The following is a 25625-nucleotide window of genomic DNA, read 5'->3' on the forward strand; positions in this document are numbered from 1 at the left end:
ATTCTATGAGAAGACTGATCCCAGCTGTGGGAATGGCAGGTGCAAAGGTCCTGTGGATGGTGTGGCCTTGGTGTATGATTAATAGCAAAGGAGCCCATGGGGCTGGATATGAAGGAAAAACAGTATTTGGGCTGTGAAAATTAATAGGAAGAGCCATTAGACACTACATTAATTGCATATGTTTAATTACCCCCCCAAACCCTCTTAAATTTTACACTTCATTGCAATTAAAACATTTGGAAAGAAACTTCCAGCATGTTGGAACTGATGAATTCTTTGAGTTTAAATGCATCTATAGAGGCCAGCAGCTTTATAACATTTTATGAGTACAGACAAAGCCCTTAATCCCAAGATCCAAATGACAGGTCTGCAAAAGTCATGAGTGTATTGGAATGAAGACTTCCAATGAAGCTGGGAGCTTTGAGAACAAAATAAAATGCTGGAGACCTAAGCCATCATCATCCTCTGTAATTATTCGCTGCATTAACAAGACACGAATGGACATCATCGTATGCCTGCACTGCCCTGGTTATTTCTTTGGCCTACACACATGGATGGATGGTGCCTAAGGACCAAGAACTCACCCCAGGAGAAGCACTTTAAACTTCCACTGGGCCCGCAGGGCGAGGACAGGGCTGGTCTTTTGCACAGTCAGCAGGAAGCAGCCGACACCTGGCTCTAGAAAAGGGCTGCTTACTCACCAGGGGCCTCCTTGTGTCTGTCATTGAGATGCCATCCCCCTAGGCTCTGGCCCAACCAACCACCGACCAGGGTGGGAAGGGAGGATGTGGGTTGAAGGCAAGGACATTTCTTTTACTACCTCCCCAGCTTCCTGTTCAATTTTTCTTTCTCCCTTTAGCTGCTCATCTCTAGTCTCCAAAGTCGAGTCAGCTGGGAGGCTCCAGTTGGTGAAAAGAGTTGATGAAGGGACGGCAGTGGGGAGGAGAGGGGGATTAGGCAATTTTGGCAGGAGGAAGCGGATACTTCAAATCACTTCCTTCTCAGAGCCCCGAGTTCAGCATGGCCAAAGGATGCTACAGCTCTTAGAATCAAATCTCATGCAAGTTTCTACCATAAAGAAGCTAATTGTTTTACCACTAACATCTCATTTGAATGTGTCACCCCTCAAAAGAGAACAAAACGAGGTGTTTTTTTTTAGTGTTTATTTTGTATTGGAGTATAGTTGCTTAACAATGTTGTGTTAGTTTCGGGTGTACAGCAAAGTGATTTGGTTATACATATACATGTATCTATTCTTTTTCAAATTCTTTTCCCATTTAGGTGATTACAGATTATTGAGCAGAGTTCCCTCTGCTATACAGTCGGTCCTTGTTGCTATCCGTTTTAAATATAGTAAGTAGTGTGTATATGTCAATCGCAAAATGAACTTAATAAATTAAGCAGGGAACAGGTTCTACACTAAAATACAGATTCTCCTGTACTTAAGAGAGTGTGTAAGGGACCAGAGCTCTAAGCCACATAGCCAGGGGGCCAGGCTCTCCTGCCCCCCAAGCCCCCAGCCCCGGCGGTGCACCTGCTCCAGAGAGCCAGCGGCGGCAGGGCAGAGCAGGGATTGTCCAGGAGCTGGTTAGAAATGCAGGTTCCCCAGTCCCCTACCGGCTCTAGGGTGAGGCTTCGGACCCACGAGGGTGGGAGAAATTCTACCTATTTGCAGAGTTTTACCAGGGAAAGAAGGGAAGATGTAAGGCATCCAGGGAGATGAAAATACAGGAGATGTCATAGACTCTCGGCCCAGAAACGACCTGAGGGACCAGCAGAAGCCAAGATCACTGAGCAGGGCTGGCGTTAGACTCAGCCAAGAAAGGCCCTAGGGGCCCAGGGCTTTCAGGAGAGCTCCTCGAGGACGAAGACAAAGTGTGCGTGTCTGACAGTAGACTGGCGAAGCATGCTGCTCAGTTCGACTAACATTTTTTGGAAGCAATATGCTCTTTTTTAAAAAACTAAATTTATTTATTTATTTATTTTTGGCTGAGTTGGGTCTTCGTTGCTGCGCGCGGGCTTTCTCCCGTTGAGGCGAGCGGGGGCCATTCCTCGCCGCGGCGCGTGGGCCTCTCATTGCGGTGGCCTCTCCTGTTGCGGAGCACGGGCTCCAGGCGTGGGGGCCTCAGAAGTTGTGGCACGTGGGCTCAGTAGTTATGGCTCGCAGGCTCAGTAGTTGTGGCGCACGAGCATCGTTGTTCCGTGGCATGTGGGATCTTCCCAGACCAGGGCTCGAACCCGTGTCCCCTGCATTGGCAGGCGGATTCTTAACCACGGCGCCACCAGGGAAGCCCTGAAGCAATATGCTCTCGATGGAGGAAGAGGTGCTCTGATTTCCACCTGGCACCCAGCTTCTTCATCTCCCTACAGACCAGGGACAGTCCATGAACTGGCCGCTGGTCTGCAGACCAGACTCAGCAACCCTGCTTCAGAGGGTCTGGTTCCAGCCTGTTCCAGCCGAACACCTATCCCCCAGGAAGAGGAGTCAGAGAGGCCTGCATGGAGCACAGCGCCCCTTCTGGACCACACTCTAGATCCTGGGGTTCTGGAATCCCCTGCACAAACAGACTCTGAGCCTGGTTCTCACGTCTGGACAGGACCCTTCTTGGGGTCCCTCCTTCGGAAGACAAACCATGCCATCTTCCCAAGTATGTGTGTCCCTGGACCAAAGGCGAGCTATTGGGGGGGATAGGGATGGGGTCTGGACCAGCACGTGGGAGTATCCATGGCTCTCCAGAGCCAGAGGGGGGAGAGAAGTGGGGGTGGGAGACAGTCATCCCTGGGCCACCACATCCTGGCACAGGACTCAGAATCCTCTCTTAAATCTGGCCTTCCCAGTTGTTCAGATGACATGTTAGACCAGGTCAAAGTATAAAATATCTTCTTGAACGGTTCCTTAGTTTGACTTGCAGCTGCTAAGTATTGAGGTACACAGCATGTGAGCCCCTATTTGTACTCCTGCAGATATTAGAGGGCAGGCCTAAAAAGCCCCAACAGGGACTGAACCTCCAGATTTTGGCGGCCAGGGTCATTTTGGTTTATTCCCAAGTTGGAACACACGATTCCAAAGAAAACATCCGTCCTTTCAAGTGGACCAAACAGATGGCCCCCAAGTTCCTCAGGGGAGAAACTACTGATGCTTGGACCCCTAAAGGGGAAGGCCATGGAAACAGTGGTTGGTAAGTGCATTTCATACTTTCTTAGTACTTCGGGTAAAGAACGGTTCATTTTGATTTGGTTCTTTTTACTAATTTCTTAATTTCTTAAGGTTTTTCAGGAATTTCTGATGATTAAAAACACACTAATGGGGACTTCCCTGGTGGCGCAGTGGTTAAGAATCCACCTGCCAATGCAGGGGACACGGGTTCGAGCCCTGGTCCGGGAAGATCCCACATGCCACGGAGCAGCTGAGCCCGTGCGCCACAACTACTGAGCCTGCGCTCTAGAGCCTGCGAGCCACAACTACTGAGCCCGCATGCCACAACTACTGAAGCCCGCGCGCCTAGAGCCCGTGCTCCGCAACAAGAGAAGCCACCACGGTGAGAAGCCCGCGCACCTCAACAAAGACACAACACAGCCATAAATAAATAAATAAATAAATTTATTAAAAAACACACTAATGGGAATCCTCCAGATGCTATGAGCTCAGCCCCTCAAAACGAAGGGGTCATCCTTATCTCGTGATTCCCAAAGAAAGGAGGAAAATGAAGGGGTCATCCTTATCTCGTGATTCCCAAAGAAAGGAGGAAAACGAAGGGGTCCTCCTTATCTCGTGATTCCCAAAGAAAGGAGGAAAACGAAGGGCCGGTTAGCTACTGAGGAGCAATCAACATCCCTGCAGATGCCTTAGCTCTGCCCAGAACACAGGTGATGGGTGAAATAAATCCTCAAGATAATGAGGTGCAGGAAGGAAATTAAAGAAAAAAAAAAAAAAGAGGAAAAAAAGGAGAAAAGCAGAACCCAGCAAGAGCCGCTTGTGGCTACACAACAGAAAGGATGAGAAAGAGCAGAAAATTTCAAGTGTATTATGTAATCTCCTGCGTGCCTGCAATAAACACAAAGACAAGGCCGGGACTTACTCTGATACGGACTGCAGTCTGGACAAAATATAAAAGGGTGCCAGCACTCTGAATGGTCAGGCTAAGTTTTATATCCTTCATGTTGCAAAAGACTCAGGCCACACAGGCACAGTCCAAATCCGAGAGGGAAGTGAGGTATTTTTTGAGGAAAAAAAATTCCTTTTCTAGTATTCAAAACACATTTGATGATTTTCCACATCAATGGCCTTAGCGTTAACGCTTTTATCTGAAAGTATCTCAGGAAAAAAAAGTAATGGATGTGATCTAAAAGTACGCAGCACACAAGACTGATTTCTAAAGAAAATTCTAAGGGAAGTTTTCATAAATAATAACCACAGCAGGACTAGTCATACTAAAACACAATGAGAAAAAACCCAAAATTCCAAGAAGTTTTGGATTAGAGGTAGTTCTGGAATACAAGGGAACTTCTCTGGCCTGACGACTCCCCAAATTCTTATCCCGAGTTTGTTATCTGAGGAACTCAGAGGTTCAGCTTTCAAATGCTTTGTCCAGCTAATTCATTTTACTAACTAGTAATATGTTTTATAATAAAATATTTTTAAATGAGGAAAGGAAAAGCTTGGAATAAAGAGAGAGGAAAGACTGTTAGAACTGTTCTAAAACTGAGATGATTTCATTAATTCTTAGTTAAGAACAAATACCAAACTATTCCTCCTCTGAACACAGCATATGACTGGCTTCAGGAAATGTCTAAAAAATAAAACAATTTCTCTCAGGCTTTAAAAGGACTAAGAATTCATCTAGTCCAGAACCCAGGGAAGCTCTGAAATGACCTTCATAACACTCCACACCCAATGGTGTCCAATTTAAATACCTAAGGTTGAGTTCAGGAACTCTCTCTTTCCTGGGGTAGCATTCTGGCCAGCTCTGACTGTCAAATAAGTTTTCCTTATATTAAACCTAAATTTGTTTCCCTATGGTTTCTATGCATCGGGGAAAAATCAGATCCACCTTCTACAAGACGGCAACACACCCACCAATATTTGAAGGCGGTTATCATGCCCCCAGCTCTCTGTCCACCTGAAACCCCCAAATCTCTCTTGCCTGTTTCTATCAACCACTATTAACAAGGCATGTTTGGGTCTATTTCTGCTTGATCCAATCAGTAGTATCTTTAGAAATCGGAATGCTGAGCTAAGTGGTATTTTCTTGAAACAATTTGAGTGTGATTCTAATAAAGTGTACTTCTGTTTCTGTAGTTGAGAATCCCGTGAGCTACTTTTGGGGGCAAATCTCAGTGTCTAGTAAAAGTGAATTTAGAGTTCATGAAAGGCCCTATGTTATTATCATCATTTTAAACCTCCTTGGAGTGATTTCAGTGTTTTGATTTTTCAGGATCTTTGAGGATCTTGATTCAGTCACTAACTGGATTTGAAAGTGCCTCATAAACAACTTTCATGATAATTGCATTCTACAACTTCGTCCTGGAACCAAACAAACATCAAACTGTTAAGCAAAACGGGGCTGGGGGCAAGCCCAGTGAATACATCTCTTAACTGCTGTTTAGTGCAACCATCACTCTCTGTCTTGGCCAAAGGTGCTTATTAAATGTTTTGCTGAGGTCCCAACATGTATTTTCTGCATTTTCGTGGCCAACCAGCCTAACAAAATTGCCAAAGAAAACATCAGCCCGGTCCAGTGCAATGTTTTTCTTGGTGATCCCAGAGGGTCCCAGTGATTACTATTTCATCTTGTAATAAGACAAAAAACTTTTAACAATAAAAATATAGTTTCCTCTAGCACTGACTCGACATCCTCCGCCTGTCATTTTCAGAATTCATTCCCTTGCCCTCTTTGAAAGTGCAGAATGATATCACCATCTTCAGTCTCCCAGCCCGTCACCCACTTTTTTTGTGGCTGCTCAAAAATTTCTCATATTGGTTCCTGGTTCCATTTGTAATGAACTTCAGTCCCCTGGCATCGGATAAACCTCTCTGCTTGAGAGATTTTGTCACTCAGCTGGCTTCTGATCCCCTTTGCCAATCATGATCTTCATCCCTTTTCAGCTGGACAGGCACCCTTCTTTTTTTTTCCTGCTGTGCCCCCGTTTTGGATGGGAAGCCCCAGAGGACAGGCCTCGTGTGAATCGCTGATGTACCCTTAGCTCCTGGTCCCAAGTGCATGTTCATTCAAATGAACACAAAGGCAAGAGCAAACTAGAAAATGAGCTGTTTTGCTTTCACAGCCCTGTGTCACCTCTAAACCATGAGTTCCAAGGAATACGCCTCCCCTGCCCCAGAGTCCACAGCAGCCCTTTTGAGGCCTTCAACCTGCCCACCAGCCACTGGATTGGAGGCGGGTCAGATATGTCTATGCCACACCTCTTTCTTGTCTCCACGTATGCGCTTTCTTTCCAGCTTTTGTATGGATGACTTAAAGCCTAACTTTATCAAAGAATTCCATTGGGATCTATATTTTGCACACTTGGTGCCTGCTTTCTTCGAGAAGCTGTGGTTACTCAGTCAGAAGGGCTTTCTTGGGTGACCCCCCAACTCTCTGGCATTCGCTTCCCCTCCAGGGCCTCAAGCCCTTTATCCAGGCCCATCAGGAAGCTTGGATGTCCAGTCTGAGTAGCACCTCTGTAGCTGGTACTGAGCCTTGGTATCAAGGGGCTGTCCTGCTGGCTGTTTCCACCCTGGAGAAGTCCCATCCTTGCCTCTGTCCGTGTGAAGGGCTAGAGCTTAAAGCGACACTAGGAAACAACAGCAGAAATGCAGGGTGGGAGTGCTGACTGACAGCTTGGGGTTTCAAGTTCCAAAAGTTCTGCCTTCTTGCAGTGTGGTTTCCAGTCCTAAGTTTAATATAATCAATCACACATATTCTCTCTCAAGCAAAAGACAAATGCATGTTTTGGATGAGTGCATGAGTTTTATCTTGAATCAGGATGATCAGCCCTAGATGGGCATCTGACTTTCACCCTTGTTTGGATTAAAGGGGTCTGATGTTTGTGATGAAGAGTTACATTTACTTTCAGTGGTTTCCAACTTGCAGTAAATGTGTGTGCGTGTTGGGGGCAGCTTTCCCCTGCAAGAGGAAAATGGAGAGAGAGACAGACAGATAGATAGACAGACAGACAGAAGAGGACTGTGTGTTGGGGGCAGGGGTGAGGTGAGTGAAGTGGGGGATGGTAGAATGCATAAATTTAATCGCTTAGGAAGTCTAAAGGCCAGACCTTCATTATATGGGCCAAGCAACCATTTAAAACAAGAGAATTCGTGTATGAGTGAACAAATTAATTGGTAGTAAAGCCACTCACTAACCAGTTTAGTGGCCTTAGATAAGGTCCTTACCCTTTCTAGACTTCACTGGACTTGGTTAAAAAAAAGGCAGGTAGTGGGTTAGGTCGTTTTTAAGATTCTACATTTTAGAAGTGATCATAAAATTAATATCCACAAAAAACAAATTAAGTTAATATCCAGCTATGAACCTGCAAACAAGCTACTGTGAAAGGACTATGGTCATTCCTCCTGAACAGAACTTCATCTGAATCACCATTTAAATATAAAATTTGGCCAACCTGTCAGTCTATTTTGTTTGGCCAAGCCCACATGACCTAATGCTCTGAATATTTAGTCTATGCATTTGTCCAAAACGGTCCCACCCCTTTGGGGGGAAAAGTGGTGATGTATGGTCCTCTTTGCTGAGTGATGCCCACGTGCCCACAGAGGGTAGAGCCACCAGTCGCTCTGTAGAGAAGCACCCAGCCAGCCAGCTTGAGCCTGCAGCCCAGGGAGGGTAGGCAGAGCCCAGGCAAGGTGGGGAGGTGGTGGTGGGGACAGAATAATGAGTACTTCCAAGGGGCTAATCAGGTTAGAGGTAAGACCCCCTGAGAAGGCAGAGCTTGTGCAAGACAGCTTAAAACCTGCTGTAGGTTTGGCAGTTTCTCAAATAAATTAAACATTGAATTACCATATGAGCCAGCAGTCTCACTCGCAGAATTATACCAGAAAGATTTGAAAATAAATGTTGAAATGAAAAACGAATGCTCATAAGAACACAGTAGTCAACAGGTGGAAAACATCCAAATTGTTTCCACAGATAAAAGGATGATAGACAAAATGTAGTATAGTCAGACAATGGAACATGATCCGGCCATAAAAAGGGATGAAGCACTAACACGTGCTACAATGTGGATGAACCTTGAAAACACTGCTAAGTGGTACAACGAAGACACAAAAGATCATATATTATACGATTTCATTTATACAAAATGTTCAGAATAAGCAAATAATCCAGAAACAGAAAGTAGATTAGTGGTTTTCAGGGGCTGTGGAGGAAGAAGAAAGAGCAGTGATTGCTTAATGGGTATAGTTCCCTTTTGCAGTGAGGAAAATGTTCTGGACCTAGGTAGTGGTGATAGCTGCACAAAATTGTGAATGTGCTAAATGGCACTGAATTGCACACTTTAAAATGGTCAAAATCAGTACACCCACTCTCACCACTTCTATTCAATATGGTACTGGAAGCCCCAGAGAAATCAGGCAAGAAAAAGAAATAAAAGGCATCAAAATTGGAAGGAATGAAGGAAAACTGTCTCTGTTTACAGATGACATGATTTTACGTATAGAAAACCCTGAGAGTCCACCCAAAAAACTGTTGGAACTAATAAACAAGTGTAGCAAAGTTTCAGGATACAAAATCAACATACAAAAATCAGTTGTGTTTCAACACACTAACAATGAACCACCTGAAAGAGAAATTTAAAAAGCAATCCCATTGGGCTTCCCTGGTGGCGCAGTGGTTGAGAATCTGCCTGCCAATGCAGGGGACACGGGTTTGAGCCCTGGTCTGGGAAGAGCCCACATGCCACGGAGCAACCAGGCCCGTGAGCCACAACTACTGAGCCAGCGCGTCTGGAGCCTGTGCTCTGCAATAAGAGAGGCCATGATAGTGAGAGGCCCGTGCACCGCAATGAAGAGTGGCCCCCGTTTACCACAACTAGAGAATGCCCACGCACAGAAACGAAGACCCAACACAGCCAAAAATTAAAAAATTAAAAAAATAAAAAATTAAAAAAAAAAAAAAAGCAATCCCATTTACAATAGCTTCAAAAACAATAAAATAGCTAGGAATAAATTTAAAAGAGGTTAAAGGAGGAAGTTAAAGATCTGTACACTGAAAACTGTAAGATACTGATGAAAAGAGTTAAACAAGACACAAATAAATGGAAAGAGATTCTGTTCTTGGATTGGAAGAATTACTATTGCTAAAACACCCATAGTACCCAAAGTGATCTACAGAGTCAATGCAACCCCTATCAAAATTCCAATGGCATTTTCCACAGAAATAGAAAAAAAAAAAAAACCTGAAATGGATTAAAGACCCCAAACTGTAAAGCTCCTTGAAGTAAACAGAAAGAAAAACCTCCTTAACATTGGTCTTGGCAATGAGTTTTTGGATATGACACCAAAAACACAGACAACAAAAGCAAAAATAAACAAGTGGGAGCATATCAAACTAAAAAGCTCTGCACAGCATAGGAAACAAAATGAAAACACAACCTACAGAATGGGAGAAAAAAACTGCAAACCACATATCTGATAAGGGATTAACATCCAAAAAAAGAAGTCATCCAACTTGATAGCAAAAAAACAACAAACCAACAAACCCCAAATAATCCAATTTAAAAAGCTCTGATTAGACATTTTTCCAAAGAAGACACACAAATGGCCAACAGGTACATTAAGAGGTGTTCAGCATCACTAATCATTGGGAAATGCAAATCAAAACCACAGTGAGATATACTCTCACACCTGTTAGAATGGCTATTGTCAAAAAGGCAAGAGATAACAAATGTTGGCGAGGAAATGGAGAAAAAGGAAACTTTGTGCACTATTGGTGGAAATATAAATTGGTACAGCCATCATGGAAAACAGTAAGGAGCTTCCTCAAAAAATGAATATTACTCAGCCATTAAAAAAAGAAAACCTTGCCATCTGAGACAACATGGATGAACCTGGAGGCTAAGTGAAATAAGTCAGATAGAGAAAGACAAATACTGTATGGTGCCACGTATATGTGGAATCTAAAAAAATAAAGTGAAGCTCATAGAAACAGTATTAGTCATGGTTGCCAGGGTCTGGGGGTGGGTGTGGGAAATGAATAGATGCTGGTCAAAGGGTACAAACTTTCATTTATAAGATGAGTAAGTTGAGGATCTATATACAGCACGGTGACTATAGTTAGAAATACCCTATTGTATACTTGCAATTTGCTGAGACAGTAGACCTTAAGCGTTCTCATCACAGCACAATAAAAGGTAACTCTGTGAGGTGATAGATGTGTTAATTAACTTGACTGTGTTCATCATTTCACATCGCATATGTATATCAAGTTATCACTTTGTACACTTTAAACATATGCAATTTTATACTTCAATTATACCTCAGGAAAACTAGAAAAAAGTTAAATAAAATGGTCAAATGGTAAATTTTATGTTATGTGTATTTTAACACAATTAAAAAAGAGAGTCAAACAAACAAACAAACAAAAACCCTGCTGCTGCCCACTGGATGAACTGGCCAGGCCCCCGACCAGAATGGTCCTTCCATCCTCCGGCCCGCTCTGGCCGGTCTGCGCATGCCCGTGCTTTCCTGCCTCCGAGCAGAAAGGCTAGTCCTAATGAGCTCAAGTGTCAGCACGATATAAATTACAGCAAGGGAAAAAAAGAAACAACTTGATGCATGGCTGAGGATCTAAAAGAGGAATGTCCACCATTGTTTGTGATTATGGATCACATCACAATCTAATAGCCATTTTTATTTAATCAATAATTTCCATGCTGAACAGACAGCCCTGTTACAGAGAATCGACAAGCAGGTACTGATAGCGACAAGCCTCGTTATTAATCTTTCCTCTGCCAGCTTATCAGCCAAACTACTGTAAAAGGCACCACCAAGATGAATTTTAGAAGCCACTTCTCTCCTTTTGCCTCCCTCCCCCGCTTTTCTTTTTCCCTCTTCCGTAACATATCCTGTAATGGAGACTCTACATTTATTTGAGTCACCTGAGGCTTGAATGGCATAAAAGGCAGTTCATATTAAGCAATTTCACAAATCGGGAGGACCTAGACCATAGCTCAGGGTTAGCCATTATAGGCTAATAAATCATACTTTCTCTTTGAGTTGTCAATCGCTGAAAAGCTTTGTACAAACGTACATCTGTAATTCAGTAAAGGCTTTTCATCTTGAAATAAGATGCTCTGGACTGATAACAAGAATAATCCCTTCTTGATCAAAAAAAAAAAAAAAAGTCTGCATTTTAGCAATTAAAGCTCCTGCCAGAAGCCAAATGACTCAGTACTGAAACTCCAGCAAAGTTATCTCTGCTGAACACAAGGAGAATACAAGGAGGCTGTGTTTTCTTTGCAGTTTGTTTGGCTGCTTTATCTGGCCAGTAGGAACTGCACCATCTCTGGCCAAGTGGTCCAGGAGAGGGAAGGGTGAACACTTTCACTACCTCCAGGGAAGGATGCTGGGGAAGACCTGCTCTTCCTGAGCCAGGGTTCTCCTGCTCATCCTGGAGAGAAAGCTTGGCTCCTTGGGACACATCACACTTGCTGAAGGTAACACCCGAGAAACCGAGGTCCCTCAAGGTGGAATGGAGGGAGCAGGTGAGACAGGGCTGGACCAGGTGTGTAAAGAGATCTCCCATCCCCAAATCCTTTAAAGCTGACAGAAGAGGGCTGGCACAGTTTCCTTTTCCTGACTTGAAAGACATTTTCAGAACTTGAGATCAGGTACCCATAACCAGAAAATAAGAGAAAAACAAAACAACAAAGAAAGAAAACTGATAATAGTAGCAATAAAACCATCACTACCTGGGTGCTAAAAACTTGACTAACACCATAGGAGGCATCTTCCAAAAGTCTTCAGAGATTACTCTCCCAACAACCCTGGTCAATCTACTTCTAAGAGAGACAACAGGATTTTGGGAGCTTTAAGTAATGAACCTGGTCCACTCACATAAGAGACAGGGGTTTCATGGGCAAAACCACCTCCCAGGTGCCCAGTCAGCAACTGGAAACTTCGAACTGATCTCTGAACAACGTCTACAATGCCCACATTAGCTACAAAAACCATAATTGTGAAACATCTCCGAACTCTACTCCCAGGTTAAAAAAAAATAAGTTAAAATAATTCCCACTTCTGAGTCTCACTTCCGGCCCTGCCCCAATCGTACCCCTGCCCTCTTCAAATACAGCTGTGCAAAGCTCAGCCCTCATCTTTCTAAAGCTCGCACGGGCTCAAACTTTCTCATCAGAAACATCGATTCTCCTTACTCCATCTGGAATATAAGTCAGACTACTAATCTAGCAGTCAGGTCACCCATGAAATGGTGCTTCTCTGCTCCATAACCTTACATCCCACTACCCTCTGCCTTCCAGACACACTTGGTTCTAACATAACTGCATTACTTACCACTTTTCAGTCCAAAGGCACAGAATGAATCCTTTTGTAATTATATTTCTGACCCCAAGAAGTGTCAAAAACCCCAGCCTTATATAACCCACTCATAGATAAAATTCTCCCATATATTCTGCATCCATTAACCTCTTCCTACTGTCTTTTCCACATGGAAGCTCCAGCTCCTCCCTGCAATGGTCATTCCCTATTTAAATCCACTTTCCTTTTCAAGACCATGCTCAAATCTGATCTCCACAAGACCTTTCTCTCAGTCCGTCTTCTGCACCTTCACTTTAATTGTCTTCCCACTGCTCTGCCTGTACATCTATCGTCTTCCCAATAGCCTGCTCTATCTCTTCCTGAACATCCTGCCCTGCATGTTCTCCTTACTCAAAGGGATAAACATAAAAAGGTGTATCAACCCCAACCTGAAGTCCATAGGTCTGATGTGCATGAGGCTTTTTTCTTCTCAACACTATGCCTGCAATTTGTGTAGCAGCCACTAGGTGGTGATGATGTATTGTAGCAGGTAAGATCAACAGCCTACAGAGGTGAGAGGGCACAAGTGAATTACCAACATACTTATAAACTTTTTTATTCTGGTGAAAAGTCTCCTTAATCTCTCCATTCTTCAATTAGTTAGGTTTATTAATGCTACTTCTCATGGATCCTATCCTTCTTTATATTTGAATAATGTTTCAGAGTTTACAAAGCACTTCCATTTACATGATCTCATTCTATCCTTACAAACAAAAAACAAATTAAAAAATCTTGTGAGGAAAATAAGATAGATATTATCTCCATTTTTGATGAGAAACTAATGATTGAAGTTGTAGGGTGACTTACTCAAAGTCAGAAACAAGTTTTGGCAGATGTAGGGATAAAAGATAAATCTCCAACACACCATCCAATATTCTCTCCACACCCCACTCACTGATTAATGCTAGTTTTACTGTCAACTGGGGGGCTGGGGATGGCTTATGTTTAAGGCCTTGGCCTATACATAGTCTTTTGAGAATATGCCACTTACAGTTCTCTTCTCTTGCCAACACTAATCGTTCTAGAAATGAAAAAAAAAAAATCCATCTATGGCAGTATTTAGCTAATCTTAGAAAAGCCTAAATGTCTGAATCTTCAAAAAGTCCTTGCACTAGAAAATTGCTTTCTGTTCTTTGAGCTCTGTTTTATGTCAAAGCAGGAGCCTGATCTCCAACCCTGCTTGCCATGGTCTCAGAAGCTGAAGTCTGAGTGACTTCCCTCGGTCTGCAAAAAAAAGAAAAACAGTGATGGAATTTCTCCACCAAGACAAAGGGCTTGGCTGGTTATGGGACTTCCTGAGAACTACTGTGTGTGCCTAACCTTAGCAAATGTGGTTTTAAAATTAAGTTCTGCTAATTAATGCACACCACACACACACACATACACCATGTACATGCACACACATGCATGCGTGCACATGCACACACATAATAGTAATACAGAATGTGTATATATATATATTTTATAAATATATATATAATACATATAGTCTTTTGCTGGAGACTGTTTAATGAGGTTATCTTTTCTTTTTAATCTGAACATTCTAAAGTACATTTAAGCAGGAGAAAATTTATCTTTAATCACAAATATACTTTTTAAATTTTTGTTGCTTTTTTTCTTCCCACACTGCAAGAGGAAAGATTAGAGCAGAACTGGGGGTAATTCCCCCCTCCCAGGGGACATTTGGCAATGTCTGGAGACATTTTTGGTTGTCACAATGGAGGAGGGGCGCTCCCGGCATCTAGTGGGCAGAGGTCAGCAATGCTGCTAACAGTCTTACAAGGAAGAGGAGAGTCCCCACACCAAAGAACCCCCTGCCCCCGTGTGCCCAGGCTGGGGAGCCCCGTTTTAGGGCAAACACTAAGGAGAACTTTCAGAGGGATGTCAGCACAATTGAACTCATAACAGGATGAGGCTCTGAATCTCAACACAGCACAAGCAAGTCCAGTGAGGGATCTGGAGCACAAGGAAGAGGCCCAGGGACTTCTCCAGCCCTTCTCTCCTAGGTTTCATGAACTGGGGGCCCAGTCAGCACCTTTATGCAGTTATTCATTTCATGGTGACATGCCAACGCAAACACTGCCCAAATACCAGCCTAAACCATGTTTTCATAGGCAACACACAGGCACTTAGCAGCCGGTAAATACCTTTACACTTTTCACTTTTATATGGAGAATCACTAACACTTTATTGAGTATAATTTTTAAGCTAATTCCCCCAACTGTTTTATGAAGTAAATACTATTATTATTCTTGTTTCACGAGAAGGAATGTAACATGGCTAGTGTGGAAAGCAGGTTTTGAACCCAGGTCTGTCAGCTTTGAAACGCAGTGCATTGTACTATAGCAGGAGAACAGTGGTAAGCCAAAGTTTTCTTTCAGATAAGGTGCTATTTCTTCTTACAAAATCATCACCATCACCCTCATTGTCACCATCCTCATCCTCATCGCCATCACCATCATTATCACCATCATCACCATCGTCATCACCATCATCATTACCATCATCATTACCATCACCATCACCATCATCACTATCACCATCACCATCATCATCACCATCCTCATTACCATCACCATCACCATCACCATCACCATCACCATCATCACCATTACCATCACCATCATCATCACCATCGTCATAGTCATCATATCTCAAAAGCTGACCTGCATATTTGGTCTGCTTTGCTTTGACCTTAACCATATTTCCCACGTTTCCCAGAAGCCTTTCTGGGTACCCCTCATACACTTCTTCCTCTTCTGAGCCCCTAAAATCACAACTACACTCTATGGCTTCATTAGGTCCAACTTGACATTGTTTACTATGCTTTTATGTTTCCTTGTCTCCCCCTCCCAATGAGAAGGACCACCCCAGGAGGCTCTGGTCTAAGTCACGCTAGCATGTGCCCACTGCAAAGCTGGGGCAGTGGGCAGTATGAAGGCTGCACCCAGGCCCTCTTCTACTGAGTTGCTGTTTGTCAGCTCACACTTTTGCTGACAAACAAGAGGATACATGGTATCAGCAAGATCTGCTATTGGCAAGTAAACTTTAGTGAGGTAGGCAGCCCAGCCCAAAGTGACATCATCTTCTCTTGTATAAATTGCGTCCACACAGAATACTCCAGGGGACTAATTATTAGCAGAATCCAGAATCTCACCCAAAGTATCATTCAGAACCAATCAAAAAGCTTTTGATAGAAAAATCCTCCCCAAACGGCAGTAAACAGTTATTTGGATGAAGGTTTTGATGAACTATTTCATGGGGTCTACAACGGCTGAACAAATTTAAGAAAGTAACTAAGATATGACTCGATACGCATTATATCTTATTTAAAATATTGATTTGTTGTTCTTCATTCACGGGTTAAGGAGCATTAGTAAAGGGAGAATTTTAATAATTTAATCATGGCTCAAGTAAGTAACATACCACCCCCTAGAAAAATTAACCACGATTGTTCTGGAGTGCACTTAACCTACAGAGTTGGAGAGGACTTTGGAAAACATATAGTGAGTACCTGTCTCCTGCGAAACCTCATCCATGGCAGGCTTCGCATCATCCTGACCCCCCTGCCTCTGCAGCTGAAAGTGGGCAAGAGCGCAGCTCAGCACCCCAAGTGACTGCCAGCCAGTAAGTTTGTACCTGAAATGAAACCTGCCTGCCATCCTTAGCCTAAGGACGATCCACTCTGAACCCTTCCCTTGCTTTTACTAAAACCAAGGTTGGAGGAGGTGAAATGTCTCGGCCAAGTCCCATCCATTAGAACCACACTGGGGGAAGAGAATGGGATCTCCAGCTTCGGTCAAGTGCACATCTCAGTTCAGCAACAATGAATATAAAATAAGCCTTAGAGCTGATACACAGAGGCCACAAAACCCAACAGCGCCACTCCCCACCCCTCCCCCACTCCGCCCTGCAAAACACAAATACATAAAACCAAGAGACGAGTAACCTCTTTGAGACCCTCTGTCTGTTTCTCATTAGGCCTGCTGCATGTGATCTCTGTTTGGCCTTGGACGTGGGGGACGGCACTTATTTTCACGGCTGTTTCACAGTATGATAAGTGAGAAAATAACGTTCTAAAGGGTCAAATGGTTCCAGGGAGGTCATCCCAAGGGTCAGGGCAGAGATGGCGCTGCCACTCAGAATTCCGCTGGCGCTGGGAGGCTCTGACTGGTGGACCACACAGCCCTCCATGCCCCCCACTCAGTCTAATCTCCCGAGTGTCTTTATGGGAACAATTTCTGCAGGTGCAATTTAGCCAGTAACTTGAAAAAGAACGTGACCCTTGGGGCACGATTGTCAAAGGATGGCTTTGAAGTTGGTGGTTCTTCGTCTACATTTTTCCATGCAGTTATTTCCAAATAATTAGAGTCACTAAATTAACTAGCAACTCGATGTAGGGAAAATGAGATCAAAATCTTCACTCATTCATTTTAGGTTTTATGTGCACACAAATCTATTTCTGCCTCTTATCGGAGGCCCCGATCACATCTTAAACTCCATTTTCTCTTAGGTAAAGATATACAATGCAACTTTAGCAAAGGGATCAAAATTAGCTGGAAAACATTTAAATTGCAAATTTGTGAACACGGTATTAATATGAAAATAATGTCTTCACCACATCCTAACACTTTCCCGTGTTTCTACGGATGCATCAATTCTTTGCAGATTAGATGTGCTTCCTTTACATCTAAATCTCTATGATATTAAGAAGAAAGCCTTTCATTTTCATGCTGCCGATGTATAGAATTTGTGTTCCAATGGCAGCAAAGGTGATTATAACTGCGTTCTTCTGATAAAGGAAACTTCAGCACGCTTTTAAAGATCAAAATTTGCAGCATATGAAAGCATTTAAAATCCAAGGAGGTGGCTAATCATTGTACAAAAAGGTGAATTTTTGACACCACGTTTAAAAGATACAAATGAAGGAGTACAGCAACGTACATGCCACCCAGTTGAAGCTGGGGACTAATATAAACACCCCTCATGTTCTCTGCCGTTCGGCCCTACAGGCAGGAGACAAGAGCCCGCAGAGTGTAATTGCCAAGGCCCTCCCTGCAGATAAGCTTATTCTGCTGGGATAAGGATGGGGAATAAAACTGGTAAAAAATAATTTGACCTTTTAAAGACCTTTGGAAAGAATATTATATGTGTTATTCCTGAAACGGAAAGAAAGGGTTGGGTCGGTGTAATAGAAGTTAAGCGAATTACAGTGACAGAGCAAACAGGTGGGCATTAGCTATGGTGATCGTACTATTTTTATTCTTTCGGATACCAGCAGTGATGTTTTCAAGCATAACTAGACGCCTGGCAGTGGTGACCCCACACCGAGGTACACGTTCCTCTTTCTTCACATGTATTCCTTTCTCCTCTTCTTAAAAAGCCTCTCAGAACATCAGTGGTACACACAACGCCATTCAGAAGCAAAGAACCTGAGACTAACTTGGGCTGCAGGCATGCATGTTGGATATTTTTCAATCATCCAAGAGCCAAAGCTGGAACTGTCTTCCAGGACAGAATTAATGCAAGAGGGAAATGGGTCTCAGGAAGGTTTGGAAACCTTTCTCATCTCTGTGACAAGCAAGGCCAGCAGACAGAATTTGAGTTGTTTTACATAGTAAAAAAGCTAAACCAACAAAACAAAACAAAACCAGAAACCACACTGGGTGAACCGATATTCTATGACTTTCAGAATCAGATATAAGAGTCATGCGTTTAGGAATATATAATGCACAACAGCAAAAAAGAGAATCTAATTCATTTGGGATTGAAGGGGAAGTGTGGACTTTTCAAATTATTTCGAGATGTTAGACTATGCGCTCTCCAGCTGTCAAGGCAAGAGAAAGGGCTGGCATTCTGACAAATCAATAATAAATTCCATCTTAATCGCAAGTACTTTAATTAATTTTTGTACTCTATATCCTTCTTACTCTCTTATTTTAACTGCTACTAAGAAGGGGACAAAGTACAACAAAAAACCAGCTAACAAAAATATACATCTGTCTTCTTAGCTTCTGGGCATAGAAGTAAATTTATGACAAATTTAATACTAACTGGAGAGTCATGAAGCCCAATTATAATTATCTTGCTGGGAAGAGAAATTAATTAAACATCCCAGTGATAAAGACCCCACAGCAAACCTGGAATCATCACACCACGGGAGAAGGACAGGGGCTTGAAACAGAGGAGAAGAGAAGGCAAAGGCAATATTTAGCCCATCTGTTCGGACAGTAATGGGATGGGGTCATCTTTTCAAGAGAACACGGAGTGCATTACGCTGAAAATGAGACTACCTGGCGGGAAAAGTCGTCCGAGTCCCTAATTCTCCTCTTCAACTCTGATTTGCTAATGCGAAACACATGTCTCCCTTCTGCACCAAGTTCAAATGACTCTGGAATTCCAACCGTGCAGCTCAGCGACTGAACCAGAACAAGGGGAGAACTTGTCAGGATTTAAGAGCTTTCAGCAAAGCCCTTCAATTGCAGCCAGCACCCTATTCCACGGGAGGATATCAATTATAGATAGTGACTTGCTTTCGCAGGCAGTCGGGACTGTCAGACACTAGATAGACAACCATGAAGAATCATGAATCTTTCTATTAACTGTAAGAGGGGGAAAAAGAATGGGTCATGGCTATAAATAAGGCAGAGCATCAGAATGGTTTAACACCTTGCCTCTTGGTTGTCTGTAGCATGAAAATTCAACTAATTCACAAAATGTCCTCTCTCCAGGGAGAGTCATAGGAATGCAAATAGTTCATGCTTCCCTCCATCCTTAAAAAACTGGTTTTTGCCACTGGTCTTTTTTCCATCTGTCACCCAAGTAATTAGGTGGATTTCAACTAGCTATTCATTTCAGTCTACAAAAAATAATATACCAGGCCACTGCTGAAGCTACCAGAGTCACCGTGGGTAGGAAGGCACTTCTTATATGTCTGTCATGCGAAGTAAAATCAATTTACACGTACAAATTTGGAATTTCTACACGTCAGGTAACGAGTAAAAAGGTAGAGAATAAGCGATATAAACCAGCATCTTTATTTATGTTATTGTAAGTTAAAATTTTTAATTCACTTAACTAAGTTTACTTAACTCATATAATTTATCTCAGACTAAAATTAATATCATAAAGATAATACATTGGATTTTCTCCTAATCCTGACACGAATTTCTTCTTGCCAATTTGGAATAAAAAAAATTCCAGTGTATATGTAATTCATTTCCTAGTTTTTATAATAAAACAGACAACACGGTGGCCGTTTAGTTGACAGGTTAAGCAGCCTTGCCTTAAAACTACTCAGATCTCTCTATTAAAGCATCATCCCTACCTAAAACCTTTTGCCACTGAGATTAAATACAAATACCTGCAATATCCACTGTCTTTTAAAAGCTTTCACGTGACATATAAGGCAGGGAAAATGTGAAGGTATAACCACAACCCCCAAAAATGTTATCTCAAAACTGAATTTCTTTTAAATGTAGACTTAGAATTTCCTTCCTCATTTGATAACAGCTGAACAAAAATCACAGCACTCCTTGGAAACTGCAATGACTTATCCACAGAAAAGGCACCGTGAGACCGTGTCCTCTCTCAGAAGGATGTTGTAAAAGGCAAGCAGCACTGCCTAACAGCATCTCGTTTATGACGGCAGGTTTTGTACAACCAGTTCTTCTCATGTACGATGTTCACTCACTCTATCACTGAGGGTATTCTTGGCATTCTCTCCTCTTTGGGTTTATTTCCCCACATTAAAAGAAAAATTCCAAGCTATTTTTTTTTTCCCTTTAGTGTTACAATGTCTGTGGTTTCCATTAAAACAATCAGCAAGAATAAAAGGCTGTTAAGTCAGGCTTGGCTTGAAAATAACACTTGCATCAAATTAAAGAGAAAGAATCAAATTAAGTTCATGGAAAAATCTGGAAATATACCTTAATTAAAAACATTTGACTTTCTAGTTTCTTGCTGTGCAGAGAAATCTAGAATTCTCTCTATACTATTACAAGGAGACATGATCAAAAAAGAAATGGGGGGGAAACCCTGAGGTCATGTTAAGCCCTCAAAACATTCTGTACATGATGGATCTCAAAACCTGGCAAACCATATATTTGACACTATAATGTAACTGCAGCATGTGGCATATATTAGAGGTTAAGAACAAATAGGAATTGTATAATCTTAGTGTTTAAACGGAGGAGGGTTATCAAGCGATACGGATCATCTAAAAATAAAAAGTGACTGTAAAAAAGTAAAGAGAATGGAATGGGGGTGTGTATGGTGTGTGTAGGTGATGGGGCGGGGGGGGGTCACAAGGAAGTTACTCTGTCAGATTTGCTGTCGTATTTAAAGCTTACGAAAGGGCTACACATAGCAAACCATCCTTAATGCCTTAATGCAACCCTGTGCTTTGACATCGTTTCATCCTTGATTATGCAAATATCCTTCCATCTCAGCTGCCCCTGGTCCCATGTGCCAGGGAGACTCTACTGGCCTGAGAAAGTACCAAACAAAGATGAAGCACGGGCCAAGGAAACAGGGCTAATCAGGTATGTAGACGGGGGTACCCTGCATTATTTGAAATAACTGGCAAGGGAGCAAGGGAAAGACTTCTGAATCTGGTGTGGGAAGGTGAGGTGAGGGTCTCAGTCGGACCACATTGCAGTTTTCAAAAATATACATCATTAGACACATTTTAAAATATATATTGCTTTTTCCATGGAACCGTGAGGCCCGCAAGGATTGGCTTCAAGTCAAGAAATTGTGCTAATGGCTTATCGCAAACCATTACCCACTTCTCACAGCAAGTAGCAACTGCCGCCTAAAATCATGGGAGACTCCTTAGCTGGTGAGGGTCGGGGAGAGGAAGGGAGGAGGGAGAAAAAGGACTTCCCCCACCTCTATGATTTTTTTCGATTGTTACTGGGACTTGGTTAAAATCAAACTTGGTTAAAAGGTTAATAATAATTCATGTCCAGCTTACTATTACTCAATAACCATCAAAGTCGCTAACTCAAAATAGTGTTTTCTCGCTTATGGGATCAGAGTCATTACACTCTCTCTTGAAGACTTTATTGAATTTTACACTAAGCTTTAGCTGACTGAACAGGTCAAGCACCGTGGCTCAGAGTTTTCTTTATTCTCAGAAAGTCATAAAGCCCCCTCCAGTTTGCTAGGTTGCTAGCTGAGAAACTTGACTCAGCATGGGGTCAGGGGAGCTGACCCCGCAGGAAAGGTCACATAGCTGTAAAGCCCCCTTCCCGGCCCCCTTCACTCACATGCACCAGCTGCTCCTGGGTGTCGAACTCCCGAGAACAGCCTTCCCAGTGGCAGTTTGTCTCGTAGATGACTTCAGGCTCCTGTTTGCTTTCATCTTTGTCCCCTTCCTCCTTCACCAGGGTTGTCCCTTCAGGCTGTTCCTGAAAGGCAGGGGTGGGGAAGGGAGGAGAAAGAGGGACAAAATCAGACACAAAGGGACGGCAGAGAGAAGAGAAAGGGAACTCTGTTCACTATTATGTAACAACCTAAAGGGGAAAATGTGTAAATGAATCACTTTGCTGTACACCTGAAGCTATCACAACATTGTTAATCAACTATACTCCAATATAGAATAAAAAGTTAAAAAAAAAAAAAAGAAGAGAAATGAAAAACCTGATGTAGGCTTGTCTTTCTCTGGATGCAATTTTTTGGGGGGAAAATAAAATAGAGCCCAAGTCTATCAACTCAGTTTTGTGAATTGAAGAAACCAAAGATGGAATCAGTTGTTTGCATTTTTTTCAGATTTACTCAATACAACTTTGAAGGTTGTTAACTTGTGATTAAAGACAATGGTCCAAACCAGAATGTCGGTAAGATATTGAGGCCAAACTTTGCTGTCCTGAACACCAAGGTGAGAACAACCTAAGATGTCATCTCTTAAGAAAAGCAATTAAACTAGGTGATGTGGTCTTTATCCAAAAGACTGCTCTTTCGGTTAAATTATTTTCAGCATATTAATTTGTTTATTCTCCTATTTTGGAATCCAGGGAAATGGTTTACTGCTAATTCTAATTCTGTTCTCCCTGCCACTGGAGGCTATGAGAGGCACTGTGTGGATTTTTACAGGGATGATGTCTTCTGGTTTCACCTTCTGGTCTCCAAGCATACACTCCCTGCCCAAGAACCACAGCATCTAAAGCTTGGCGGTAAAGTCTTTTCTAGTCTTCTAAGGCAGCTTTGCAGAAATGAAAACACAAAGAATTTCCAGAATTCTGGGAGATGATTAGGTGTGTAAATTCGGGATCTAATCTGGGGTTAGATGGCAAAAGTTGTATACAAGCGTTTAGGCATAACCAGCAATATGCAAGAAGGATGGCTCTGGGAGCCCATGACACCCATTCATTCCATCTTCCAAGTGCTCCCTAAAAAGGAAACGTGGGCTTCAGCACTCTCAGGTTTGGGCTGAAGCAGCCTGAACATTGCAAGGTCCAGATTCTGTGGACATCCAGACTCTCGTCCAACCCCTATCTCTGGGAATTATACTCATTGAGCTCCATATCAGGCCCAGGGAACCTACAAGATAGGATTATGAGCAGAATCTACACATTCTTTTTTTTAAATTAATTAATTTATTTATGGCTGCGTTGGGTCTTCGTTGCTGCACGTGGGCTTCTCTAGTTGCGGCGAGCGGGGGATACTCTTCATTGCGGTGCGCAGGCTTCTCATTGCGCTGGCTTCTCTTGTTGCAGAGCACAGGCTCTAGGCGCCCGGGCTTCTGTAGTTGTGGCATGCGTGCTCAGTAGTTGTGGCTCGCGGGCTCTAGAGCACAGGCTCAGTAGTTGTGGCGCACGGGCTTAGTTGCTCCGCGGCATGTGGGATCTTCCTGGTCCAGGGCTCGGACCCGTGTCCCCTGCATTGGCAGGTGGATTCTTAACCACTGCGCCAGCAGGGAAGTCCGAATCTACACATTTTTAAAATTGAGGCTCAGGATCTAAGTAACAGCAGAGACAAGATTGGAATTTTTAAGCTTGTCCTTTCAGGACTTGGGGTAAAGAACAAGCATCTAAGTAGCCTTAGGTTAGGTTAGTTGTCGCTGGATCCCTCCTGGCTATGCAGGGCCTCCCGGCCAGTAGGAAGTGGCAAAATAAGAACAAATAAGAACTTGATCATTATAAGGAGCATCCCTGGTCTGCCCAGCTCAGGCTGAGAGCCAGGAGCTTGTAATTCAGGCCCAAGATCAAGGCCAAGGACTGAAGCCTGTTCACATCCCTGGTCAACAGTAAAAGCATCCACTCACTTACTCCAGTTTATACCCCACAAAGCTGCCTGCATTTTTGTGTGTCTGCTTCTGAGCTGGAGAAACAAACCTCGTTGCACTCCAGCCCTGGCCTTTTGTTAAACGTGTGGGTACGCCCAAAGCCAAGAACGCAGTAGACAAGCCAGTGCTGTGAAAAGACGCCAGGCTGGAGGGAGCCAGAGCCGGGCGCCTCCCTCACCTGCTGGCCCCGAGGCCCCGGGCTGGGGAGGTCTTCGTCGGGTTTGATCTTGGAGCGTTTGTTATGTACTAGGTCGCCGGTGCTGCTCACAGCGGACTCACTCGTGGGCTTGTTCTGCGGGTCACATTGGCAGGGACAGAGACAAAAATTAAGTTCTGATCAATGAGCAGGCCCATGGCTAAAACACACAAGTCGAGAACAGCAAGCTTCCCTGGCACTAGAATGATGACAGATATGGCTCCTATTTCTAGGTAGCAGAGTTCAGAAAATGTGTTCAAAGCCAGGATATACTGAAAAAATGGTACAAATGAACTTATGTACAAAACAGAGATAGAGCTACAGATGTAGAAAACAATCTTATAGTTACCAGGGGGGAAGAGGGGGAGGGAGGGATAAAGGGGAGATTGGGACTGACATGTACACACTATTATATATAAAATAGATAACTGATAAGAACCTACTGTATAGCACAGGGAGCTCTACTCAATACTCTGTAATGACCTACATGGGAAAAGAATCTAAAAAAGAGTGGATATATATATATGTATAACGGATTCACTCTGCTGTACAGCAGAAAGTAACACAACACTGTAAATCAATCATACTCCAATACATTTTTTTTTTAAAAGCCAGGATATACATTCATGAGACAGCTCTTTGTTTTTAACTCATAAGTAGCAACTCCCCGGGGCTTTTTAAAGCTAGAGGAAAAGAGCTGGGATCCAGGCTTTAATGAACTCTAATAGTGCAGGGGAAAGGGACCAAATGCCAGCAACCCACTCACGGGATGTCTTTTTACTGAACGGGCTATAGACAGCCCAGGGTCAGAGGGAAGCCCGATCAAGCAGCCTGCTTTTCCACCGAGGATAAAATGACTCTAGTGGAAGAAGCTCTCGTGTCTTGAGGAGCATACACACGGCACAAAATCTGAAGATGACGGCCCTGGGTTGGGACCACAGGCTGCAGTACGGAAGCGGTGAGGATGCCACTGGCCTGCGCATATCCATGGCTGATGTGGCCCCGTGGCTTTCCTCTATGATTCCCAAGACAGACCAGGTCATCGAGCTGTCTCTCTCACCTGTGAGGACTCGGAAGGGCCGGAGGTGACCTGGACAGGGTTGAGGACCGTAGGGATCCCGGGAATAGGCCTCTGTGTCGGGAAGGTTGGGGCAGGGTGGATGAGCGGAGGACTGTGTCCAAAGGCCGAGCCTAAGCTCTGCTGTCGGCTTAAGATCTGCTGATGCATATGGAGAGACACGGGTGCAGAAGGGTAGGTGAAGCTCAGGGCAGGGCTGCGGGTGGGAAATAAAGGGAAAACCATCATTTACACGGACACAGAGACCAGCGCACCTTTATACCTAGTTTTTTTGTCCCCAAATCGCATCAGGGCTGTGCATTTAAATTAGAAGGTAAAAATGATTGACGAACATCTCGAAACTTCCTAGAGAAAGCTGACGGCTTAGACAGGACACGCGTGGGCGTTGGCACAGACACGCAGACCTGAGATAAAATTCAGCAGAACGGCAGCAGAAGGCATAGGCTCAATAACAACTATTTATTGCAATAACAAACTTTATATAACAAAGAGAATGGGTGACTACATGCTTTATAGT

General features: G+C 43.3%; 1 protein-coding gene across 3 annotated transcripts in view; it reads right to left on the minus strand.

Annotated features, from left to right (window-relative positions):
* Nucleotides 1-25625, minus strand: part of GLI3 (GLI family zinc finger 3) — a 284176-nt gene that overhangs the window by 43045 nt on the left and 215506 nt on the right. For all 3 annotated transcript variants that reach the window (XM_036864314.1, XM_036864315.1, XM_036864316.1), the window contains 3 exons: nt 25091-25304; nt 24013-24126; nt 21817-21957 (listed from right to left, as the gene is read on the minus strand). In XM_036864314.1, the coding sequence (XP_036720209.1) occupies nt 21817-21957; nt 24013-24126; nt 25091-25304 (469 nt within the window). The remainder of the gene's footprint in view (nt 1-21816; nt 21958-24012; nt 24127-25090; nt 25305-25625) is intronic.

This window comes from Balaenoptera musculus, chromosome 9 (assembly GCF_009873245.2).
Source record: "Balaenoptera musculus isolate JJ_BM4_2016_0621 chromosome 9, mBalMus1.pri.v3, whole genome shotgun sequence".
Classification (NCBI taxonomy): domain Eukaryota; kingdom Metazoa; phylum Chordata; class Mammalia; order Artiodactyla; family Balaenopteridae; genus Balaenoptera; species Balaenoptera musculus.